Genomic DNA, 20,607 nt, shown 5'->3' with positions numbered 1-20,607 from the left:
AAGAAAGGAGGAGAAAATGGAGGGAGGAAAGAGGGGGAAAGAGGAGAGAGAGGGAAGGGGAGGGGGGAGAGGGAGAGAGAGGGGAGGAGAAGGGGGAGGAAAGAAGAGAGAGGGAGGAGGGGAGGGGAGGGAGAGAAGAGAAGAGAGGAGAGGAGGAGAGAGAGGGAGAAAAAGGGAGGAGAGAGGAAGAAGAAAAGAAAGAGAAGAGGGAGGAGAGGGAGAGAGGAGGAGAGAGGGAGGGAGAGAGAAAGAGAGGGGAAGGAGAGGAGAGAGGAGGAGAGGGGAGAGGGGGAGAGGAGAGAAAGGGAGAGAGGAAAGAGGAAGGGAGGAGGAAGAGGGAGAGGGGAGGAGAAGAGAGAGGAGAGGAGAGAGAGAGGGGAGAGAGAGGGAAGGAGGAGAGAGAAGGAGAGGAGGAGGGAAGGAGGGAAGGGAGAAGAGGAGAGGAGGGAGAGAAAAAGAAGGAAGGAAGGAAAGGATGAGGGAGGGAGAGGAGGAGAGGAAGGAGAGGAAAGGAGAGGGGAAGAGGGGAAGGAGGAGAGGAGAAAGGAAGGGGAGGGAGAGGGGGAAGGGGGGGGGGAGGAGAGGGAGGAGAGAGGAGAGGAGAAAAGAAGGGCAAGGAGGAAAGGGGGAAAGAGGAGAGGAGGAGAGAAGAAGGAGAGAAAGAGGAGAGGAGGGAGGAGGGGGGAAGAGGAAGGAGGAAGAAGAAGCAGAGGAGAGAAGATAGGGAAGAGGAGGGAAGGGAAGGGAAGGAGAGGGGGAGAAGAAAGAGGAAGAGGAGGGGAGGGGAGGAGGAGAGAAAGAGAAGGGAATGGAGGAGAGGGAAGAGAGAGAAGGGAGGGAAGGGAAAGAGAGAAGGAGGGGGGAGGGGAAGGAGGGACGAAGGAGGAAGGAGGAAAAAGGAGAAGAAAGGAGGGACAGGAATGACAAGGGAGAAGGAGGGGAGAAAAAAGAAGAAAGTGAGGGAGAGAAAAAAGGAGAGAGAAGGAGAAAAATCTCGGAAGAAGAGGAGAAGAGGAGGAGGGAAAAGGAAATGGGGAGGAGGAGAGAGGAGGAGGTGTGAAGAGGAGGACGTGGAGAAGATAAGCAGAAAGAAGGAGGAAAAGGAGATGAAGGGAGAAGGAAAGGGAAAGGAGGAAAGGCGGAAGAAAGAGGGGAGAGGGAGAAGAAAGGAAGTCGGAAGGAATGGAGAAGGGAAGGAAAGAAGGGTGAGGGAGGAAGGAAGGAAGAAGGGGAAGAAGAGGAGGAAGAGGGGAGGGAGGAAGGGAAGAGGAGGAAGCAGAGAAAGAAAAAGGGAGGGAAGAGATATCGCAGGGGGGGAAGGAAAGAAAGGAGAGGAGCAGGAGGAGAGGAGGGGAGAGGAGGAGGGAAAGAATATCGAGAAGGGAAAGGGAAGAGAGAAATCAGGGGGAAGAAAGGGGGAAGAAGAGGGGAGGAAAGGAGAAGGAAGGAAGGGGGAAAGGGAGGGAGGCAAGAGGAGAGTAGAGGAAGGGAGAGGGAAGGGCAAGGAAGGTGAAGGAAGAAAAGAAAGTAAGGAGGAGGAGGGAGAAGGGGGAGCAATGAAACGAGCTGAGGGAAAAAGGAAGGAGAGACAAGTGTGCAGGGAGAAGGGGAAAGAAACTCTTCGGAAAGAGAAAGGAGGAAGGAAAGGCTAAGGAACCGGAAGAAGGAGAGAGGGGCGAGTGGGGGTGAGGGAGAGTTGGAAAGAGGGGAAAAGAGGAAAAAGGGGGGGGAAGAAAAAAGAGAAAGGTCGGAGGAAGGAGGAAGGAGGAGGAGGGGCCGGGAACCAGAGGGGATGAATGAGAGAGGGAGGAGGGGGGAGGAGGAAGAGAAGAGGACAGAACAAGGAGGAGAGGGAGAGAAGGGAAGGAAGAGAAAGGGAGGAAAAGAGGGGAAGAGGGAGAAGGGAAGGGAGGAGGAGGGGAGAGGGGGAAAAGATAGAGGGGGAGGAGGGAGGAGAGAGGAGGGAAGAAAGGGAGGGGGGAAGCGAAAATCTGAGGGGAGGGAAGATCTTGGATTTCTCTCAACGAGAGGGGGTTGGAAAAAACGAGAGCAGGGTAAGGAGATTTGATGATAAATAGAAGGATATAGGTGGAGAGGAGAGAAGAGAGGGGAAAGGGGAGAGTGGAGAAGAAGGAGGGGGGAAAGGGAGAGGGAGGGAGAGAGAGAAGAGGAGGAGGGGGGAGGGAAGAGGAGAGAGAGGGAGAGGGAGGAGGAGGGGGAAGAGAAAATGAGAGAGGAGAGGGAAAGGGAGAAGGACCGAAAGGGGAGAGAGGAAGGAGAGGAGGGAGAGAGAAGAGGAGAAGGAGGAGGGAGAGTAGAGACTGAGATGAATGAGGGAAGGAGGGGTTAAGAGGGGGGGAAAAGAGGAGAGGGAGAGAAGGGAAGAGGAGGAGAGGGGGAGGAGGAGGGAAGAAGAGGGGAGGGAGAGGGGAGAGAGGAGGAGAGAGAGGAGATAGAGAGAGAGAAAGGAAAGGGATCTGAGAGACGAGGGGGAGGCGAGAGAGGAGAGGAGAGAGAGCAGAGGGAGGAGAGGAAGAGGGGAGGGGAGAGGGAGAGAGGGAGCAGAGTAAGGAGGGGGGAAAGGAATGAGAGAGAATCAGAGCAAGGCAAGGAGGGAGGGTCCGTTTCCTCGGTGTTTGAAAATATATCTCTCTCCTGTTGCACCACACTCTCCTCCTCTCTCCTCTCTCTCCCTCCCTCCCTCCCTCTCTCTCCTCTCTCTCTCCCTCTGTCTCTCTCTCCAACTGTCTCTCTCTTTCTCACTGTCTCTCTCTCTCTCCCTCTCTCTCTCTTCTCTCTGTCTCTCTCTGTGTGTCTCTCTCTCTGTATCTCTCTTCTCTCGCTCTCTCTCTCTCTCTCTCTCCCTCTTCTCTGTCTGTGTCTCTCTCTGTCTCTCTCTCTCTCTCTCTCTCTCTCTCTCTCTCTGTCTCTCTCCTTCCCCCCTCTCTCCCTCCCACTCTCTCCCTCCCTCTCTCCCTCTCCCTCCCCCTCTCCCTCCCTCTCCCTCTCCCTCTCCCCTCTCCCTCTCCCTCTCTCCTCCTCACCCTCTCCCTCCCCCTCTCCCTCCCGCTCCCCTTCTGTCTCTGTGTCTCTCTGTCTCTCTCTCTGCCTGTCTCTCTCTCTCTCTGTCTCTCTCTCTATCTCTGTCTCTCTGTCTCTCTTTCTCTCTCTCTCTGTCTCTCTTTGTCTCTGTCTCTCTCTCTCTCTCTCTCTCTCTCAGGTAGCTACATCACTACTGTCGGAGTGGATTTCAAGATTCGGACGGTCGGTGTTAATGGGGAGAAGGTGAAGCTGCAGATCTGGGAAACCGCTGGGCAAGAACGATTCTGTACAACCACGTCTACGTAAGTTCAATCCCGATTTGCAGCCGAGTGTGGCCAATGAGATAAGGGGCTGGAAAGCTGCGCGTTTCATTTATTTATTGCCACTGCTAGTGTCGAGTTATCGGCTTAAAACACTATTATTCTGAAATGAAGGACAAGGAAAATTACTGAAGGGTTGTTTAGAGACGACAGTGCGTTGTGACAGCATATGTAAGAAAGGCCTTTGACAGTGTCAAAAATATTATACACCTTGTCAGGGTTCTCACTTTTTTTTTCTCTGTTGTCAACCGGGCAACCTTGGCAGCTTTTTAAGTTGCCAAATCACAGTTTAGGTGGTCATTTAAGACAGCCTGCATGACGCGTGCCATAATGTGCTCGGATGAAGTGCGTAGTTACCAGTTGGAGTTATGCTCAATGAAGCATTCAAATATTATTTCTGCTTCAAATAAAGTCACAAACTAAACATATTCACCAATCAAGTCATGATATATAACACAATGACATGCAGCAAAATTATAATACAGAATCTCAACTCTTTTTACATGTTGCAATGAATGCAATTTCTATTATTTCTTTCCACTTCCAAACAAAAATGTGGTTGGATTATTCAGCCTATGATCAACCTCGCTGAGACCAAGCGTAGGCTTGGCGATCGCTTCGCCCAACCCCTCCACTCAGTTCGCAATAACCAACCAGATCTCCCGGTGGCTCAACACTTCAACTCCCCTTCCCATTCCGAATCCGACCTTTCTGTCCTGGGCCTCCTCCATGGCCAGAGGGAGGCCCATCGCATATTGGAGGAACAGCACCTGATATTTGCTTGGGTAGTTTACACCCCAGCAGTATGAACATTGGCTTCTATAATTTCAGGTAGTCCTTGCTTTCTCCCTCCTTCCCCTCCCGTTCCCAGCTCTCCCACAGCCTACTGTCTCAGCCTTTCCTTTTTCGTGTGTATCCCCATCCCCCCAACATCAATCTGAAGAAGGGTCTCGTCCCGAAACGTCGCCTACTCCTTTGCTCCACAGATGCTGCCTCACCAGCTGATTTTCTCCAACTTTTTTGTCTACCAACGGGATCCCATCACTGGCCACACCTTCCCATCTCCTCCCCTGTTGGCTTTCCACAGAGACCGCTCCCTCCGTAACCCCTTGGTCAATTTGTCCCTTCCCACTCAAACTACCCCCTCTCCTGGCACTTTCCCTTGCAACCGCAGGAAATGCTACACTTGTCGCTTTACCTCCCCCCTTGACTCCATTCAAGGACCCAAGCAATCTGTCCAGGGGCGGCAGAGGTTCACCTGCACCTCCTGTAGCCTCATCTATTGCATCGAGCTGCTCTAGGCGTCAGCTGCTCTACATTGGTGATACCAAGCGTAGGCTTGGCGATCGCTTCGCCCAACACCTCCGCTCGGTCCGCAATAACCAACTTGATCTCCCGGTGGCTCAGCACTTCAACTCCCCCTCCCATTCCGTATCCGACCTCTCTGTCCTGGGCCTCTTCCATGGCCAGAGTGAGGCCCACCGTAAATTGGAGAACCAGCACCTCATATTTCGCTTGGGCAGTTTACACCCCAGTGGTATGAACAACGACTTCTTCAATTTCAGGTAGTCCCTGCTTTCTCCTCCCCTTCCCAGCTCTCCCTCAGCCCACTGTCTCCGCATCTTCCTTTCTTCTTCCCGTTTCCCCCCACCCTCACATCAGTCTGAAGAAGGATCTCGACCTGAAACGTTGCCTATTTCCTTCACTCCATAGATGCATTCGATAAGGTCCCACATCGGAGATTAGTGGGCAAAATTAGGGCACATGGTATTGGGGGTAGAGTGCTGACATGGATAGAGAAGTGGTTGGCAGGCAGGAAACAAAGAGTAGGGATTAACAGGTCCCTTTCAGAATGGCAAGCAGTGACTAGTGGGGTACCGCAAGGCTCGGTGCTGGGACCGCAGCTATTTACAATATACTTCAATGATTTGAATGAAGGGATTCAAAGTAACATTAGCAAATTTGCAGATGGCATAAAGCTAGGTGGTAGTGTGAACCAAAGATCCTTTCGCAAGCAAGATAGACCACTCCTTCTAAATGCAATTGGCTGGCGTGTAGTCCATTTCAGTAACCCGATCCGACCCGACTCGCAGTGTAATCAACGTTGCGGGGGAACCAGTTTGTGTTAATAAATTATAATTCTGAAAATGAGGAGAAGATTTTTATCAAATAACTTTTATTTTTACGAGGATGTTTCCGTAACCGGCTTCCATCTCTGCAATAGTATCTTTGCTCCGCTATGGGATCTTTGGTGTGGAGACGGAAGCCGGTTACGGAAATGGGGCCAAAATTTACCCATGAACCTGCCCATGACCGTACTGCGTCTTTTTCGTCGAGTGATCTATCTTGCTTGCCATAGGATCTTTGGTGTGAACTGTGAGGAGGATGCTATGAGAATGACAGGTTGGGGGAGTGGGCAGATGCATGGCAGATGAAGTTTAATGGATATAAATGTGAGGTTATCCACTTTGGTAGCAAAAACAGGAAGGCAGATTGCAATCTAATCGCGTCAAGTTGGGAAAAGGGGAAGTACAACAGGATCTGGGGCTCCTTGTACATTAGTCTATGAAAGTAAGCATGCAGGTGCAGCAGGTAGTGAAGAAAGCGAATGGCATGTTGGCCTTTATAACAAGAGGAATCGAATATAGGAGCAAAGAGGTCCTTCTGCAGTTGTACAGAGCCCTAGTGAGATCACACCTGGACTATTGTGTGCAGTTTTGGTCCCCTAATTTGATGAAGGACATTCTTGCTATTGAGGAAGTGCAGCGTAGGTTTACAAGGTTAATTCCCGGGATGGCGGGACTGTCATATGCAGAGAGAATGGAGCAGCTGGGTTTGTACACTCTGGAGTTGAGAAGGATGAGAGGTTATCTCATTGAAACATATAAGATTGTTAAGGGTTTGGACATGCTAGAGGCAGGAAACATGATCCCGATGTTGGGGGAGTCCAGCACCAGGGGCCACAGTTTAAGAATAAAGTGTAAGCCATTTAGAACGGAGACAAGGAAACACTTTTTCTCCCAGAGAGTGGTCTGTGGAATTCTCTGCCTCAGAGGGCGGTGGAGGCAGGTTCTCTGGATGCTTTCAAGAGAGAGCTAGATGGGGATCTTAAAAATAGCGGAGTCAGGGGAAATGGGGAGAAGGCAGGAACGGGGTACTGATTGGGGATGATCAGCCATGATCACATTGAATGGCGGTGCTGGCTCGAAGGGCCAAATGGTTTACTCCTACACCTATTGTCTATTGTCTATTGATTGGTGAATATGTTTAGTTTGTGACTTTATTCGAAGCAGAAATAATATGTGAATGCTTCATTGAGCATAACTCCGACTGGTAACTACGCACTTCGTCTGAGCACAATATCGCACGCGTCATGCAAGGGTCTTAAAATACCACCTAAACTGCCATTTGGCTTCCTAAAAAGCTGCCAAGGTTGCCCGGCTGACAACAGAGAACAAAGGTTACGTGAGAGCCCTGTCTGCATTCTCCAGAGATGCTGCCTGACCCACTGAGTTACTCTAGCACTTTGTACCTGTCCAAATTCTCCACAGAGATGCTGCCTGACCAGAGATGCTGCCTGTCCCTCTGAGTTACTCCAGCACTTTGTACCTGTCCATGTTCTCCATAGATGCTGCCTGATCCGCTGAGTTGCTCCAGCATTTTGTACCCGTCCGCGTTCTCCAGAGATGCTGCGTTCTGAGATGCTGCCTGAGTTACTCCAGCATCTTGTGTCTATCTTTTAAACCAGCATCTGCATTGCCTTCACACACACTTAGAAACATAGAAAATAGGTGCAGGAGTAGACCATTCTGCCCTTCGAGCCAGCACCATATGATTGTGGCTGATCATCCATGATCAGTACCACGTTCCTGCTTTCTCCCATGTCCCTTGATTCCGTTAGCCCCAAGAGCTAAATCTAACTCTCTCTTGAAAGGATCCAGAGAATTGGCCTCCACTGCCTTCTGAGGCAGAGAATCCCACAGATTCACAACTCTCTGGGTGGAAACGTTTCTCCTCATCTCAGTCCTAAATGGCCGACCCCTTATTCTTAAACTGTGTGTTGCCCCTGGTTCTGGACTCCCCCAACATCGGGACATCTTTCCTGCATCTAGCCTTTCCAATTCCTAAAGGATTTTATACGTTTCGATAATATATCCTTCTCATCCTTCTAAATTCCAGTGAATACAAGCCCAGTCGACCAATTCTTTCATCATATGTAGTTTAGTTTATTGTCAAGTATACCAAGGGAGATTGCGTGCTATTGAGTCAGTGGAAAGACTGTACATGTACCTGCTGTCTGTACGGAGTTTGCATGTTCCTCCGTGACCTGCGTGGGTTTATCCGAGCCTCCGGTTTCCTCCCACACTCCAAAGACTTGCAGGTTTGTAGGTTAATTGGCTTAGTCCACATGTAAATTGTCCCTAGTGTATGTCGGATAGTGTTTGTGTGTGGGCAATCATTGTGCGGCGTGGACTCGGTGGGCCGAAGGGCCTGTTTCCGTGCTGTGTCACCAACAGGCGCTTGGACTTCCAACAAACACCCATTTACCTCGGCGTAACCCGGGACAGGTTGCTTACATTTCGTCAACACCTGGCTGGTCTCCACTACAAGGTCCTGGCACGTAGCGGCCTCATCCGACGCCTGGCAGAAACATGTTGGGGAGCCAGCCCATCAACTCTTCACACCTCTACCTTAGCTCTTGTGTATGCCCCAGCTGAGTACTGCGCACCCGTATGGAGTAGTAGTAGACACACTAGCCTGGTAGACACGAGCCTGAACTGCACCTTGAGAACCATCACTGGGTGCCTTCAACCTACTCCAGTCGACCAGCTCCCTATACTTGCAGGCATTCCGCCTGCAGGGATCCGAAGGCAAGCAGCAACTCTGGCACTATCTCGTCGTGCCGTAGACCCAGATCACCTCCTCCCTCAAGCTATCAGCAGAGAGCATAGGCCACCCTGACTGAAGTCCCGTCACCCCTTTGCTCCACATGGAAAACAACTCCTAGCATCCACCCAGCCAATTAAGACAAAAGCACACTGGGTAGCCACCAAGTGGTCACAGGAGTGGAAGGCAACCACATCCCCATTACACAGCTCCTCCTCCTTTTCCTTCCTTCTCCCCTCCCACCCCCCATCAGTCTGAAGAAGGGTTTCGGACCGAAACGTCGCCTATTTTCTTCGCTCCATAGATGCTGCTGCACCCGCTGAGTTTCTCCAGCAATTTTGTGTACCTTCCATTACACAGCTACATCTCTTCACCAGATAAAAGCTGTCCAGGGTCTGAGCTCCCCAGAGGAGCATGGGTGAAGCTCAACAGACTTGTTACTGGAGTTGGGCGTTTCAATGCCAGAATGTGGAGATGGGGGCTCCCTCCGCCAGAGCCCAACCTGTGAATGTGGAGCAGAACAACAGACAGCCAACCCGCTCTACCACCCACCAAATGGAGCTGTGTCAGGGCCTGGCAGGCAGACATTGATGCCCACAGAGACAACAACCTGGCTGCTCAACACCGGCTTGAGATATAACTATTCCTTTGGTTTATGTTTCACTCGCAAGAAGAAGAAGAAGCGCCCCCTGTTGGTTGAAGGCCACGGTGCAGCGTCTCTGGTCCTCCAACTGTAGCGCCCCCTGTTGCTGGAAGGCCACGGTGCAGCATCTCTGTGCCTCTGTCTGCAGCGCCCCCTATCGGTGGGAGGCCGCAGTGCAGCGTCTCTGGTCAGCCGGCCGCATCGCCCCCTGGCGGCGGGAGGGTTGAATTTAGTTTGTTGTAGTGAAAAGCTTTTTTGTTGTTTGCTAACGTATAGATAACACATGACCACAATCGATCCGTCCGCAGTGTACGAATACAGGATGAAGGTGCAAGACTTGTGTGACTCCAGTGCGGAGACAAGGTTTCTCCCTGTATAAGGTCATGAGTGATAGCAGCTAAATTAGGCCATTCTGCCCATCAAGTCTACTCCGCCATTCACACAGAAAGTTGTGAATCTGTGGAGGGCAGTGGAGGCCAATAAGAGAGTTTGGTATTCCGAAAATTGCAAGTAATCATTGATTTGTCAAAGGTCATTTGCTATAAAGAAAAAGCGCTGGCTGTATAATCTGTGTATAAATTCTTCTCTTCATTCATAATGTATGTGTAAAAATATATTTAATCTGAGGAGCAGGGACGCCAGGTTGGGGGTTGAGCAGGGTGTAACAGCGAGAGAGAGAGGGGGGGCAGACGCGAGTGGGTGACGTGGAGAGACATTCTCGACTGCTGCGTGTACACAGACCCGCACCTCATACGCAGCCAGGATCCAATCCGGGTCCCCTGAGTTGCCAAACTGTCACTAGACCGTCCCCGTCCACCCGAGTGCCCCATTCACGCCCGGGGGGTGGCCGGAGATGTCCGGGGTGACCCAGGACCGACGGGATACCGGCCCGGAGCAACGGTGGCCCCAGGCCCACAGCCAGCACGGAGAAGCGCCAACCCCAGTCCAATCCCGCTCCAACTCCCGAGGAACCCGTTCCCCGATGAGCCGGGGACCACCCAGCAGCCGCCGGCCAACTGCCCCGGGCGCCGGCGAAAGCTGACCACCAACCATTAACGGAGGGACACAAAACGCTGCAGCAACTCCGCGGGACAGGCAGCATCCCCGGAGAAAAGGAATGGATGACGTTTTGGGTCGAGCCCCTTCTCTAGAGATGTTGCCTGACCTTCAGAGCCACCGTGTGCATCCCCACCAATGACCGGCACTCGTCCCATGCCGGCATCAAGGTGGTCAACCAACAGCCACGGGACAAGGCGAGAGGCACAGCTGATGGTCCCCGGCACGCCCAGGAAAAGCCCCCCCTGGAGCAGAGCCGAGCCGGGGCCAGCACCCGCTCCCCACCCCGGCGCGCTGGCTGCAAGTCCGGGGCGAGAGCCCCTCCAGTTCAGGGCTGCCAACCAACCCGGCGGGGCAGGCAGAGCCGAGCTGGAGCCCGTGCCCACCGCATGCTCCGGCTGACAGCCCGGGGCCGCCACTGCCGGAGGCGACGGGGACGGGGACGGCCCAGCCACAATTCAACGGCCCCCGCAGTGCCGGAGACCCGGGCCCGAACACGGGTGAAACACAGACCTGCACCCACACAGCAGCACAGCTGCCGAGGATGAACGGGGTACTTAGATTCTGGATGACCAGCCATGATCATATTGAAAGGCGGTGCTGGCTCAAAGGGCTGAATGGCCGACTCCTGCACCTATTGCCAGTTACCTTCTCCCAACTAACAATGATTTATTCTACATTTTCCTTGAACTCCATGCCCTTTGTCCTTTTTTCACTCCTTACACTTCCTTATCTCTGTACCTCCCATCAGACTGAAGAAGGGTCTCAACCCGAAACGTCACGCATTCCCTCCATTTAAGCACCAGTAATGTTCACACGTTAGTAATGTTCTGTTTGCCAGCTTGTTGACCCTCTGTGTTCCCCTCCTGCAGGGTTGAGGAGCCGTTGTTGTGGACGGAGAGATGGGGACGTGAGCAGCCATTGAGGGCAATCAGGGTGCCGTTGAGCCTCCCCCCCCCCCCCCCATCTGCTCGGTGTGTGGGCTGAGCTTCGAGAGACTGAGCAACAGTGGACGACAACACATGGCGTGGCACAACAAGGAGAAGCGTTATGAGTGCGACGTGTGTGGCAAGGCCTGGCAGAGTCCGAGTCGGCTGGAGACCCACCGGAGGGTGCACACTGGAGAACGCCCCTTTGACTGCTCTGACTGCGGCAAGAGCTTTACCCAGTTGTCAGGGCTGCAGGTGCACCGGCGGGTGCACACGGGAGAACGCCCCTTCATCTGCTCCGACTGCGGCAAAGGCTTTAAGTCGTCGCCGGACCTGAAGGTGCACAGGCGCCTGCACACCGGCGAGAAGCCCTATGACTGCTCCACTTGCGGCAAGAGCTTTGCCCGGTTGTCGGGTTTGCAGGAGCACCGGCGGGTGCATAGCAGTGAGCGGCCCTTCACCTGCTCCGACTGCGGCAAAGGCTTCAAGTCGGCGCCGGACCTGAAGCAGCACAGGCGCCTACACACCGGGGAGCGGCCCTACGCCTGCACCGACTGCGGAAAGGGCTTCACTTGCTCCACCAGGCTGCTGGAGCACCAGCGGGTGCACACCGGTGACCGTCCCTTCCCCAGGCCCTTCGGTTGCTCCGACTGCAGCAAGAGCTTCCAGAGGGCGCAACAGCTGAAGATCCACCTGCGGGTGCACACAGGCGAGAAGCCCTATGGCTGCTCCACCTGCGGCAAGAGCTTTACCCAGTTGTCGGGGCTGTGGCTGCACCAGCGGGTGCACAGCAGTGAGCGGCCCTTCACCTGCTCCGACTGCGGCAAAGGCTTCAAGTCGTCCACGAACCTGAAGGGGCACAGGCGCCTGCACACCGGCGAGCGGCCCTACACCTGCAGCGACTGCGGCAAGGGCTTCACCTGCTCCAGCGGCCTGCTGGAGCACCAGCGCACCCACACCGGCGAGCGCCCCTACACCTGCGCCCAGTGCGGCAAGGGCTTCACCCAGTCCAGCATCCTGCTGCAGCACCAGCGCACCCACACCGGCGAGCGCCCCTATACCTGCACCCAGTGCGGCAAGGGCTTCACCCAGTCCAGCAACCTGTTGTACCACCAGCAGGTGCACGCCGGCAACCGTCCCTTCCCCAGCCTGGTGTGTGGAGAGCGCTTTGCCAAGGCCTCCCATGCCCTGTCTCACCAGCGCGTGCACACCAGTGGCCAGCCCTACGACTGCCCGTACTGCGGTGAGGCGTTTGACAGATTGCGGGGATTGCGGCAGCACCGACGGGCCCACGCTGACGAGCGGCTGCTCCCACTGCAGCAAGCCTTTCAAGGGCGTACGGGGTCTGCGGGAGCACTAGCGGATACACACCAGAGAGAGACCCTTTGTGTGTGCTGAGTGTGGCAAGGGTTTCACCCGCATATCCAGCCTGTGGCAGCACTGGCGTGCCCGCAGGGGTGAGACACCATAAAATATGGATCCCTTCACTTATCAGAATTGCTTAACCCTTGTCAGCTGAACTCTACAGGCTTTGATTGGCGCCAGCCAGTCGAGCCTCAGACTGGTATGCAGGATGGTGAGGGGTCCAGGTGTTCTGCCTGTTTCTCTTAAATTGATAAAATGTATAGCAGTTTTGCAAACGAACCGTAAATGCATCATTCTGATTGGATCGCTGCAAAAGCAATGTGAGTGGTATAAATAACGTTGCAAGACAGTCATCCTGTTAATTGGTCGAACTGTTGATCCTTGGAGAAACTGTTTCAAAATCAGGGCACATGTTTCATTGTTTATTCTTGTTCGCTTCCCTCTAGAGCTTTCTTTCAAATAAAATGTATTATTGGGTTAGGGAAATGTCTGTCATGTATGGGGTTAATCAATATCTGTTATTGGATTGTGAAGAGACCACCCCCATGTGGTTCAGCCCCTCGAGGTCCGGAGACCTATAAAAGTCAGCTACCACGAGGTCCTGTGTTGATCTTCTGTGAGAGCGCTTAGGACTGAATGACCTTCCGGAGCGTCTCTGCTTCAGCAAGGACAAGAGGGCTTGATCAGGCAGATACGAGGATCGAACCCACGGTGGTTAGGCACAGTAGTTGGAACTGTAATTGTGTTTTGTCAAAATAAATTTTAGATGCGCAAGTGCCTGACCTAGTGATTTTTGACTGCAACTAGACTGGAGGGGAAGCTTAGAACGAGCAATTTACATTGGTGGCTCGTCCGGGATCTCAACGGACCCCCAAACACAAGTTTGTGATCAAGGGTGTTGAGCTGTTTCGATCGCGAGTGCAGAAATCTGGCCCACTGTGCGGTTTTTGCATCGACCTTCGGCACTTCGCTGGTCGTAGTGGATCGATCATTTGCGGACTTGGGAAGGTGGCCTATCGAGATCATTAGAACAGAGTCTAACAAGCACTCCTTTGGGTTAGGGGCCCATAAAACAGGGCGTGAAGTGGCCCAAAACCTGGTCGTAGTTGGCAGACTGCAGCTGCTTTAACGAGAGCCTGACGCGCTTCATTGGGCGAGAGTTGGCCCACTGTCCAGATTTGGTATCCAATTGGCGGGGTATTGAAACACAGGTCTGGTCTACATATTGATCTATCTTTGCCGGAAGGGCTGATTGGTAAGGTGCGTTCCAAAAATCAGCATTGACTGCCAGCGTGAAGAGGCGCTGAATCCTCAGTGCCCAGCAGAGAGGGGTGTCTGCGTGAAGATGTCTGAGTCCCTCCCTGGAGTGACGGACGAGGAATCTCGTAAAGATACTGGGCTCGGTGGCTAGAGTATAGATTGACTGAGAATACTCTAGTCCATTCGAGTTTTCATTTGGCAATTTAGTTTGAATTCGAGAGCCTGCGTATGTGGAGGGATACGCACTAAAACTAGGAGTCCGAGTACGAGTCTACATTTGCAGAATCAAATTTCAAAATTCAGAATTTTACAATGAAGTTCTGCCCATATGGTAGAATTAGAATTCTGTGTGGATAGAACTTCGGAGTTTGTACATGTTCCTGATCGATTCCGAATAGTGGCTGATCAATAGTGAATAGTAACTCTCTGATCGATTGTTGATTAGTACCTGATAGCGAAGAGTAACTGAGAGATGGGAACCTGATTTACTTGATGAAAAGTAATCCGAATGTGAAGGGTACCCCTAATTCTGTAGAACCTAGAGAACTTCTATAGATGTCCCCCTATGGAAGCCCAGTCTTAGCATGAGGATAGTAACATTCGGGAGGAAAAGTTGTCATTTTAGGAGTAGTACTCCTCAGCAAAGAGTAACCTAGGAAAGGGAAAATCTTTGGTATCGGAGGGAGAGGTTCACTGATTGATAACAACGGCAGTGAGATCGAGTGTTTGTAAAATGTGCGCTAGCACGTTAAATCATTTTTGGAAATTGTAAAAATCTAGCATCATCTTTTTTGTATTGTTATTGGATCCGAATTGTGTAAATATTGTGCGTATGTAAATAGATTTAGAGGGTATTGAGTTTGAAACATAGAAAATAGGTGCAAGAGTAGGCCATTCGGCCCTTCGAGTCTGCACTGCCATTCAATATGATCATGGCTAATAATCCAACTCAGTATCCTGTACCTGCCTTCTCTCCATACCCCCTGATCCCTTTAGCCACAAGGGCCACATCTAACCCTCTTAAATATAACCAATGAACTGGCCTCAACTACCTTCTGTGGCAGAGAATTCCACAGATTCACCACTCTCTTGTGTAAAAAATGATTTTCTCATCTCGGTCCTAAAAGACTTCCCTCTTATCCTTAAACTGGACTTCCCCAACATCGGGAACAATCTTCCTGCATCTAGCCTGTCCAATCCCTTGAGAATTTTGTACATTTCTATAAGATCCCCCCTCAGTCTTCTAAATTCTAGCGAGTACAAGCCGAGTCTACCCAGTCTTTCTTCACATGAAAGTCCTGATATCCCAGGAATCAGTCTGGTGAACCTTCTCTGTACTCCCTCTATGGCAAGAATGTCCTTCCTCAGATTAGGAGACCAAAACGGTACGCAATACTCCAGGTGTGGTCTCACCAAGACCCTGTACAACTGCAGTAGAACCTCCCTGCTCCTATATTCAAATCCTTTTGCTATGAATGCTAACATAACAGACAAATATTTACCTCACTCAGAAATAAAGTCACTAAAGAAATTAGGAATGCTAAGGCAAACTTTTTTATTAATGTAATAAGCAACGCAAGAGGTAATGCTAAGGAGATTTGGACAAACATAAGGAAACTAACTGGAAATAATATCATCCACAAGAACATTAGGGAGCTGCAATTAAATGAAAATCTGACTAATGATCCAAATGAGATTGCAACAGCCCTTAACACGTATTTTATAGATTCTGTGAAGAACTTGACTCATAGTTCCTGTTCTGCAGTCTGATATGCTATGCCGCTGAACACTGCTTCTCTGGTTCTTATTTTGAATGAAGTGTCTCAGCCATGGGTTAACAGGATTTTTTGTGGTCTTAAAAATTCAAAAGCCAAAGATACTTTTGGTATGGATATAATGTTTCTTAAAGCTCATAAGCAGTCACTCATTGCTCCAATTACCAGCATCATCAACAAGTCCATAAACAAATGTGTATTCCCAAATTCTTGGAAATCTGCAGTAATAACTCCAATTTTAAAATCAGGAGACCCCACTATAATTAGTCATTATAGACCAATAAGCATTCTCCCGGCAATTTCCAAGATAGCTGAAAAATGGGTTGCAGGACAGATAATTAAACATTTAAACAATAGTCCATATACCCTAAACCCAATGCAGTTTGGCTTCAGAAAATATCACTCCACTGAGACTTTGCTTCCTTTTGGAAAATATGAAGTCCAAAATTGATGCAGGTGGTGTTATAGGAGCTGTTTTTATTGATTTACGAAAAGCCTTTGATACTGTGAACGACCAGATCTTGATGACCAAGTTGTCCTATTTTGACCTCTCTTTGTGCACGATGAAATGGATTGAGTCATATATGGTACAGAGAAAACAATGTGTTAGAGTGCACAACAGTAAATCTGCAACTTCTAAAAACCCTCTTGGTGTACCTCAAGGTTCAATCTTGGGACCGCTATTATTCAGTCTGTACATTAATGATTTACCAAGTAGCTGTACATCAAATGTAACTTGCCAAATGTATGCTGACGATGCAGTTGTGTATGTACATGCCAAAAACAAACATCAAGCTGCACAAGACCTATCAGCTGCTATGATTAATGTGTCAAACTGGTTGCAGTTCTCTGATTTACATCTTAATGTGTCAAAGAATGTCTGTATGTTTTTCTCCAAAAAGGCAAGTACTGATGGAGATCCTGATGTGTTTGTACATGGAACAAAACTTAAAATTGTACATGAGTTTAAATATTTAGGAATCGTGATCGATTCACAGCTCTGTTTCAAACAACAGGTGAAAAGAACAGTAAATTTAATTAAATTTAATTTGTCCAATTTTAGATATATTAGAAATAATTTAACTATTGATTCAGCCAAACTATATTTTAATGCAATGATTGTGCCATACATGACCTACTGTATAACAACTTGGTCACTGGCATGTAAGTCCACACTAAAGCCTGTTGAAATTGCTTATAAACAAGCCCTAAAAACTCTAGACAAAAAGCCCAGAATGTACCATCACTGTAGCATCCTGAAGAAATTTGATCTGCTGAGCTGGGAGAACGTAATAAAATATTCGGACTCGATTTTGGTTTACAAAATCTTCCGTGGACTAGCCCCACCTCCGTTAAAGGACTTCATAAAGAAAAACACAAATAGGTCGACAAGAGCAGCCTCCAGGGGTGATTGTATAGTCCCGTTTAGGAAAAGTGTCTTTGGGCAGTCAGTATTTTCATATCGAGCGTCGCAGACCTGGAACGCGATACCATGCGTCATACGGGATCTGCCAACCCTTACCTCATTTACCAAACATCTAAAAACATGGTTACTGCAAAATCAAAACTGCAATCATAATCTACCTTAACATTATCCTATGGTACTCTTTTATTGTTACTTTTTTACTTTATTGTTTGTTTTGTTTTGTTTTTGATTTTTGTTTTGTCTCTTCTCTTATTGATTGATTGTGTTGTGATGTGTTTACCTTGTTTACCAGAGGGACTAAAGATGGAAATTAGCTACTGGCTACAATCTTGCGTATTACATGTAAATGTTTATTAATATGCACTGTCCCCTAAATAAATAAAATTACAATTACAACATACTGTTTGCTTTCTTCACTGCCTGCTGCACGTGCATGCCTACTTTCAATGACTGGTGTACCATGACACCCAGGTCTCGTTGCACAAATTGAACGAGCAGTTAAAGAAGGAAATAAATCATTTAGAAGGTACCTGGTGAAGGGGAAGATACATCTGGGGTGAGACAATAATTGAAGAGGCTGAGGTAAATCCTGAAGCTAAACAAACAACCCTTAGATAGTTCCCTGTAAGGGAAATGCCTAATCCTCCTTTTGATCCAACCAATGCAGTGAGCGCAAATAATCCCCGTACAATTAGAGTCTATTCCCCATGGAAGCCTAAAGGGCCTGTCCCACGAGCATGCGACTGCATGCGGCAAGCGCGACCTAACGTGGTCGCTTGAGCCGTACGGCCTTGCGGTCCCACTTCCATCACCGGAGCCGTATGGAGTTTTGCGGAGCTGGTCCCAACATCGCGCAGGGCTCCGAAAAACTGACCGTGTTCAAAAATTCCGTGCGGCAACGGCCTGCCGGCCCGCAGCCGCCTCGATGGGCGTATGCAGCGTCTTGACGCCGTACGTCACGCGCGAACTTCCAGCGGACTTCGCTCAAACTTCACGTCACTCACTCGACCTCCGCGCGGCCCCCGCTTCCGGTTTGGTCGCGCTTGCCGCATGTAGGTCGCATGCTCATGGGACAGGCCCTTAATTAGATATTTTATCAAATACCCGCTCGTAGAAAATCACCTGCTTCTTTTGTGGATCACATAAGAACTACAATGCGCGTTTATCACGCCAATTCCCGGATTTATGGGCTGTGATCCAGCAAATAATGACCCCAAGTGAGTACACCAGATTCCTAACGAATGTTGGGCATCCGTCGCATGAAGCGCTGGCAAATATAATAGCGGACAATGGTGCAAGGGAGGGAGTTGTTTTAACAGCCCATGCAAACAGCCTTCAAAAACGTATCGATTTGGCCAGAATATTAGATGCAAGACCAAAAAGGGGAGAAGGAGTGGAAGAATTTTTAGAGCGATTCTCCGAATTATATATGGACCAATCGGGTGACAAATTACACAAATGGATTAAAATCCCCTCAATATTGTGCCATCTTATTGAATTGCCTCCCCACCAACGTAGCAGAAACTATTAAGACTAATAACATGGACTGGACAAAAAATAATACCAGTCAAATGGCAAGGGCTGTAAGGTATCACTGGAGGGACATAAAGAAGCAGGATAGCCCGCCTACAGTAAAACAAAAAACTGATTATGTGATCAGAAAAGAAGTAGCAAAATTCTACCCTGAACCAAGGATCCCCAGAGTACCAGCAAATCATGGACTGGGAGAAATTAGAGTCCCGGAATATCCAGACCAATATTATAGAGGAGCATCTGCCCTGAAACCAGTCCTCCAAAGTCGAGGACATGCCAGCCATCGGGAATGGGTCCAGTGTTCTAGTTGCGGAGGGGTCGGTCACTGGAGTAGGGGGTGCCCAAATAAAGAAAGGAACGAAAGTGGGGGTCACAGAAGAAATTTCCGAGAATCGATAGAATGGAGGGATCAACGGGATCTTAGAGTACAGAGGGAACTGGCAGGATAACCAAGAGCCAAGGGGACAAATCCCTTTTTCCCAGAATAACCCATTAAAAACGCCTATGATTAGCAAACCTAGTAGTGACTGGATGCAAGTCTGACATGGAACCTATGTTGTCTCTACAGGTTGAAGGTAAAATCTGCACCTTCCTAGTAGGCACAGGCACATCCATGTCATCTCTTCAATCAATGTATAATTAACCAGAATCAAGAGAAGTTCAGAACCTGTCCGGGTTTCAAGGACAAGTTTGCCAGTATCCCATCTCTAAGGCAGTCAAACATAGATCTGTGATAATCACCGGATTAGATTGGAACCTGATGGCGAGAGATTTACTCCAACTAAAAATAGAATGTGGTGATAGAGGTACAGGAGTGACCCCTGGGCCCCTGTACGACAATGTTACTCCATAGTGACCACTCAATGGTGATCCTTCGATCTGGACGAAGACCCCCACTTCACATTACACTGGCTTGCAAAAGGAGTGGAGAGAACAGCGAGCTGGAAAGCTTTAAATCATACGAAGGACAGGAATGGGAAATAGAAGTGTTGGCGCTTGTGGAAGGAAAAGAGGGAGCTTTCGTATGCTAAAATACCAGCACAGTTATGGAAAAGAACTGACAAAGTTGCTCCTCACATCACCCGAGAGGTGAATTTCCCGGCTAGAGCTAAAGACATAGGAACGATGGTAAGAAAGGCAGGCCCGAATAATGATCAAAAGCAGAATTTGTCTAATCAATATGTTGTTGAATTTCACCAGGCCCCAAGGAAAGTTGTTACCCACTTACATCATCATCTGGGCAGCGAGGTATACAAGTATGTGGACCCTCAAGTATGGCCGGAGGACACAGCTCAGGTAGGATGCATGAACATCAATCCCATCCATGTAGCTCTCCAGAAAGGGGTAACACTTCCTTCAATCCAACAATATCCTTTGAAACTGCAGGCCATCAGCAGCATTGACAAATTAATTTGGGGTTTGCTAGAACAAGGAATATTGGTGAAGTGACAATCAATCTGTAACACCCCTATTCTTGCTGTTCCAAAACCGTGAAAGGAGGGGCAATATAGACTTGTACAAGACTTAAGGTAAATCAATTCTGTTGTAGAACCACTTCATGCCCTAGTGCCAAACCCTGCCCATATCTTGGCCCAAATACAGGCTGAAGCAAAAGTATTTTCGATAGTCGACTTGCAACATGCATTATTTTATCTTCCTCTTCATGAAGACAGCCAATATTTGTTTACCTTCACATATAGGAGCCAATAATATACCTGGGCCAGGTTGCCTCAAGGATTTGTCAATTCGCCTACTTTATTTTCCAGGTGTATGCAGGATCAACGAAGTGCTTTGACGTTCATAATTAATTCAACAGTCGTGCAGTATGTTGATGACCTATTAGTGGCTGGTAAAAATTAGTCCAGTAATCAGAAAGACAACTACTAAACCAAACTAAGCCGGTCTAGGATTTGTGGTCTCACCATCAAAAGTACTGGTAGCTCAGGAGAAAGTAACATTTCTAGGAATTATAATTTCGGCCTCCAAAAGAAGTCTTGGGAAGAGCAGACTCGAACCTACGCCCCACAGTAACATCATTTACGCATCACAACGCACGACGTGTGTGTGGTGTTGCGCGCGGCACCCCAGGATTTTGGGATGCACAAAACCTTCACGCTCCACCTGTGCGACACGCAAATGATGCCCAAGTGGGGCAGGCCCTTAACTTCACGTTAAGGTAAGTGGAGTTTAGTTTAGGGATGAAAGTGAGAGAGGGCGGAAAGAAAGAATGAAATAGAGAGAGGGAGAAAGAAAGAGGGGAGAGAGAGAGGGGGGAGAGGGAGAGTGGGGAGAGAGAGAGAGTTAAGTTACGTTACGTCAAGTAGAGTTTAGTTTAGGGATGAAAGTGAGAGGGGGGGGAGAAAGAAAGAAA

The 20,607-nt window shown here is 49.5% G+C and overlaps 1 protein-coding gene across 1 annotated transcript; it reads left to right on the top strand.

The window, feature by feature from the left end:
* The first annotated feature begins 3,146 nt into the window (after nt 1-3,146).
* LOC129693662 (zinc finger protein 271-like) lies at nt 3,147-13,016 on the top strand. Its single transcript, XM_055630446.1, has 2 exons — nt 3,147-3,344; nt 10,821-13,016. Exon 2 carries the CDS (start codon nt 10,971-10,973, stop codon nt 12,273-12,275), a length of 1,305 nt encoding a protein of 434 aa, XP_055486421.1. The 5' UTR covers nt 3,147-3,344; nt 10,821-10,970; the 3' UTR covers nt 12,276-13,016.
* Nucleotides 13,017-20,607: the final 7,591 nt, after the last annotated feature.

Source organism: Leucoraja erinacea, unplaced genomic scaffold (genome assembly GCF_028641065.1).
Source record: "Leucoraja erinacea ecotype New England unplaced genomic scaffold, Leri_hhj_1 Leri_380S, whole genome shotgun sequence".
NCBI classification, from domain to species: Eukaryota; Metazoa; Chordata; class Chondrichthyes; order Rajiformes; family Rajidae; genus Leucoraja; species Leucoraja erinaceus.
This window is presented reverse-complemented; position numbering and strand designations above follow the sequence as displayed.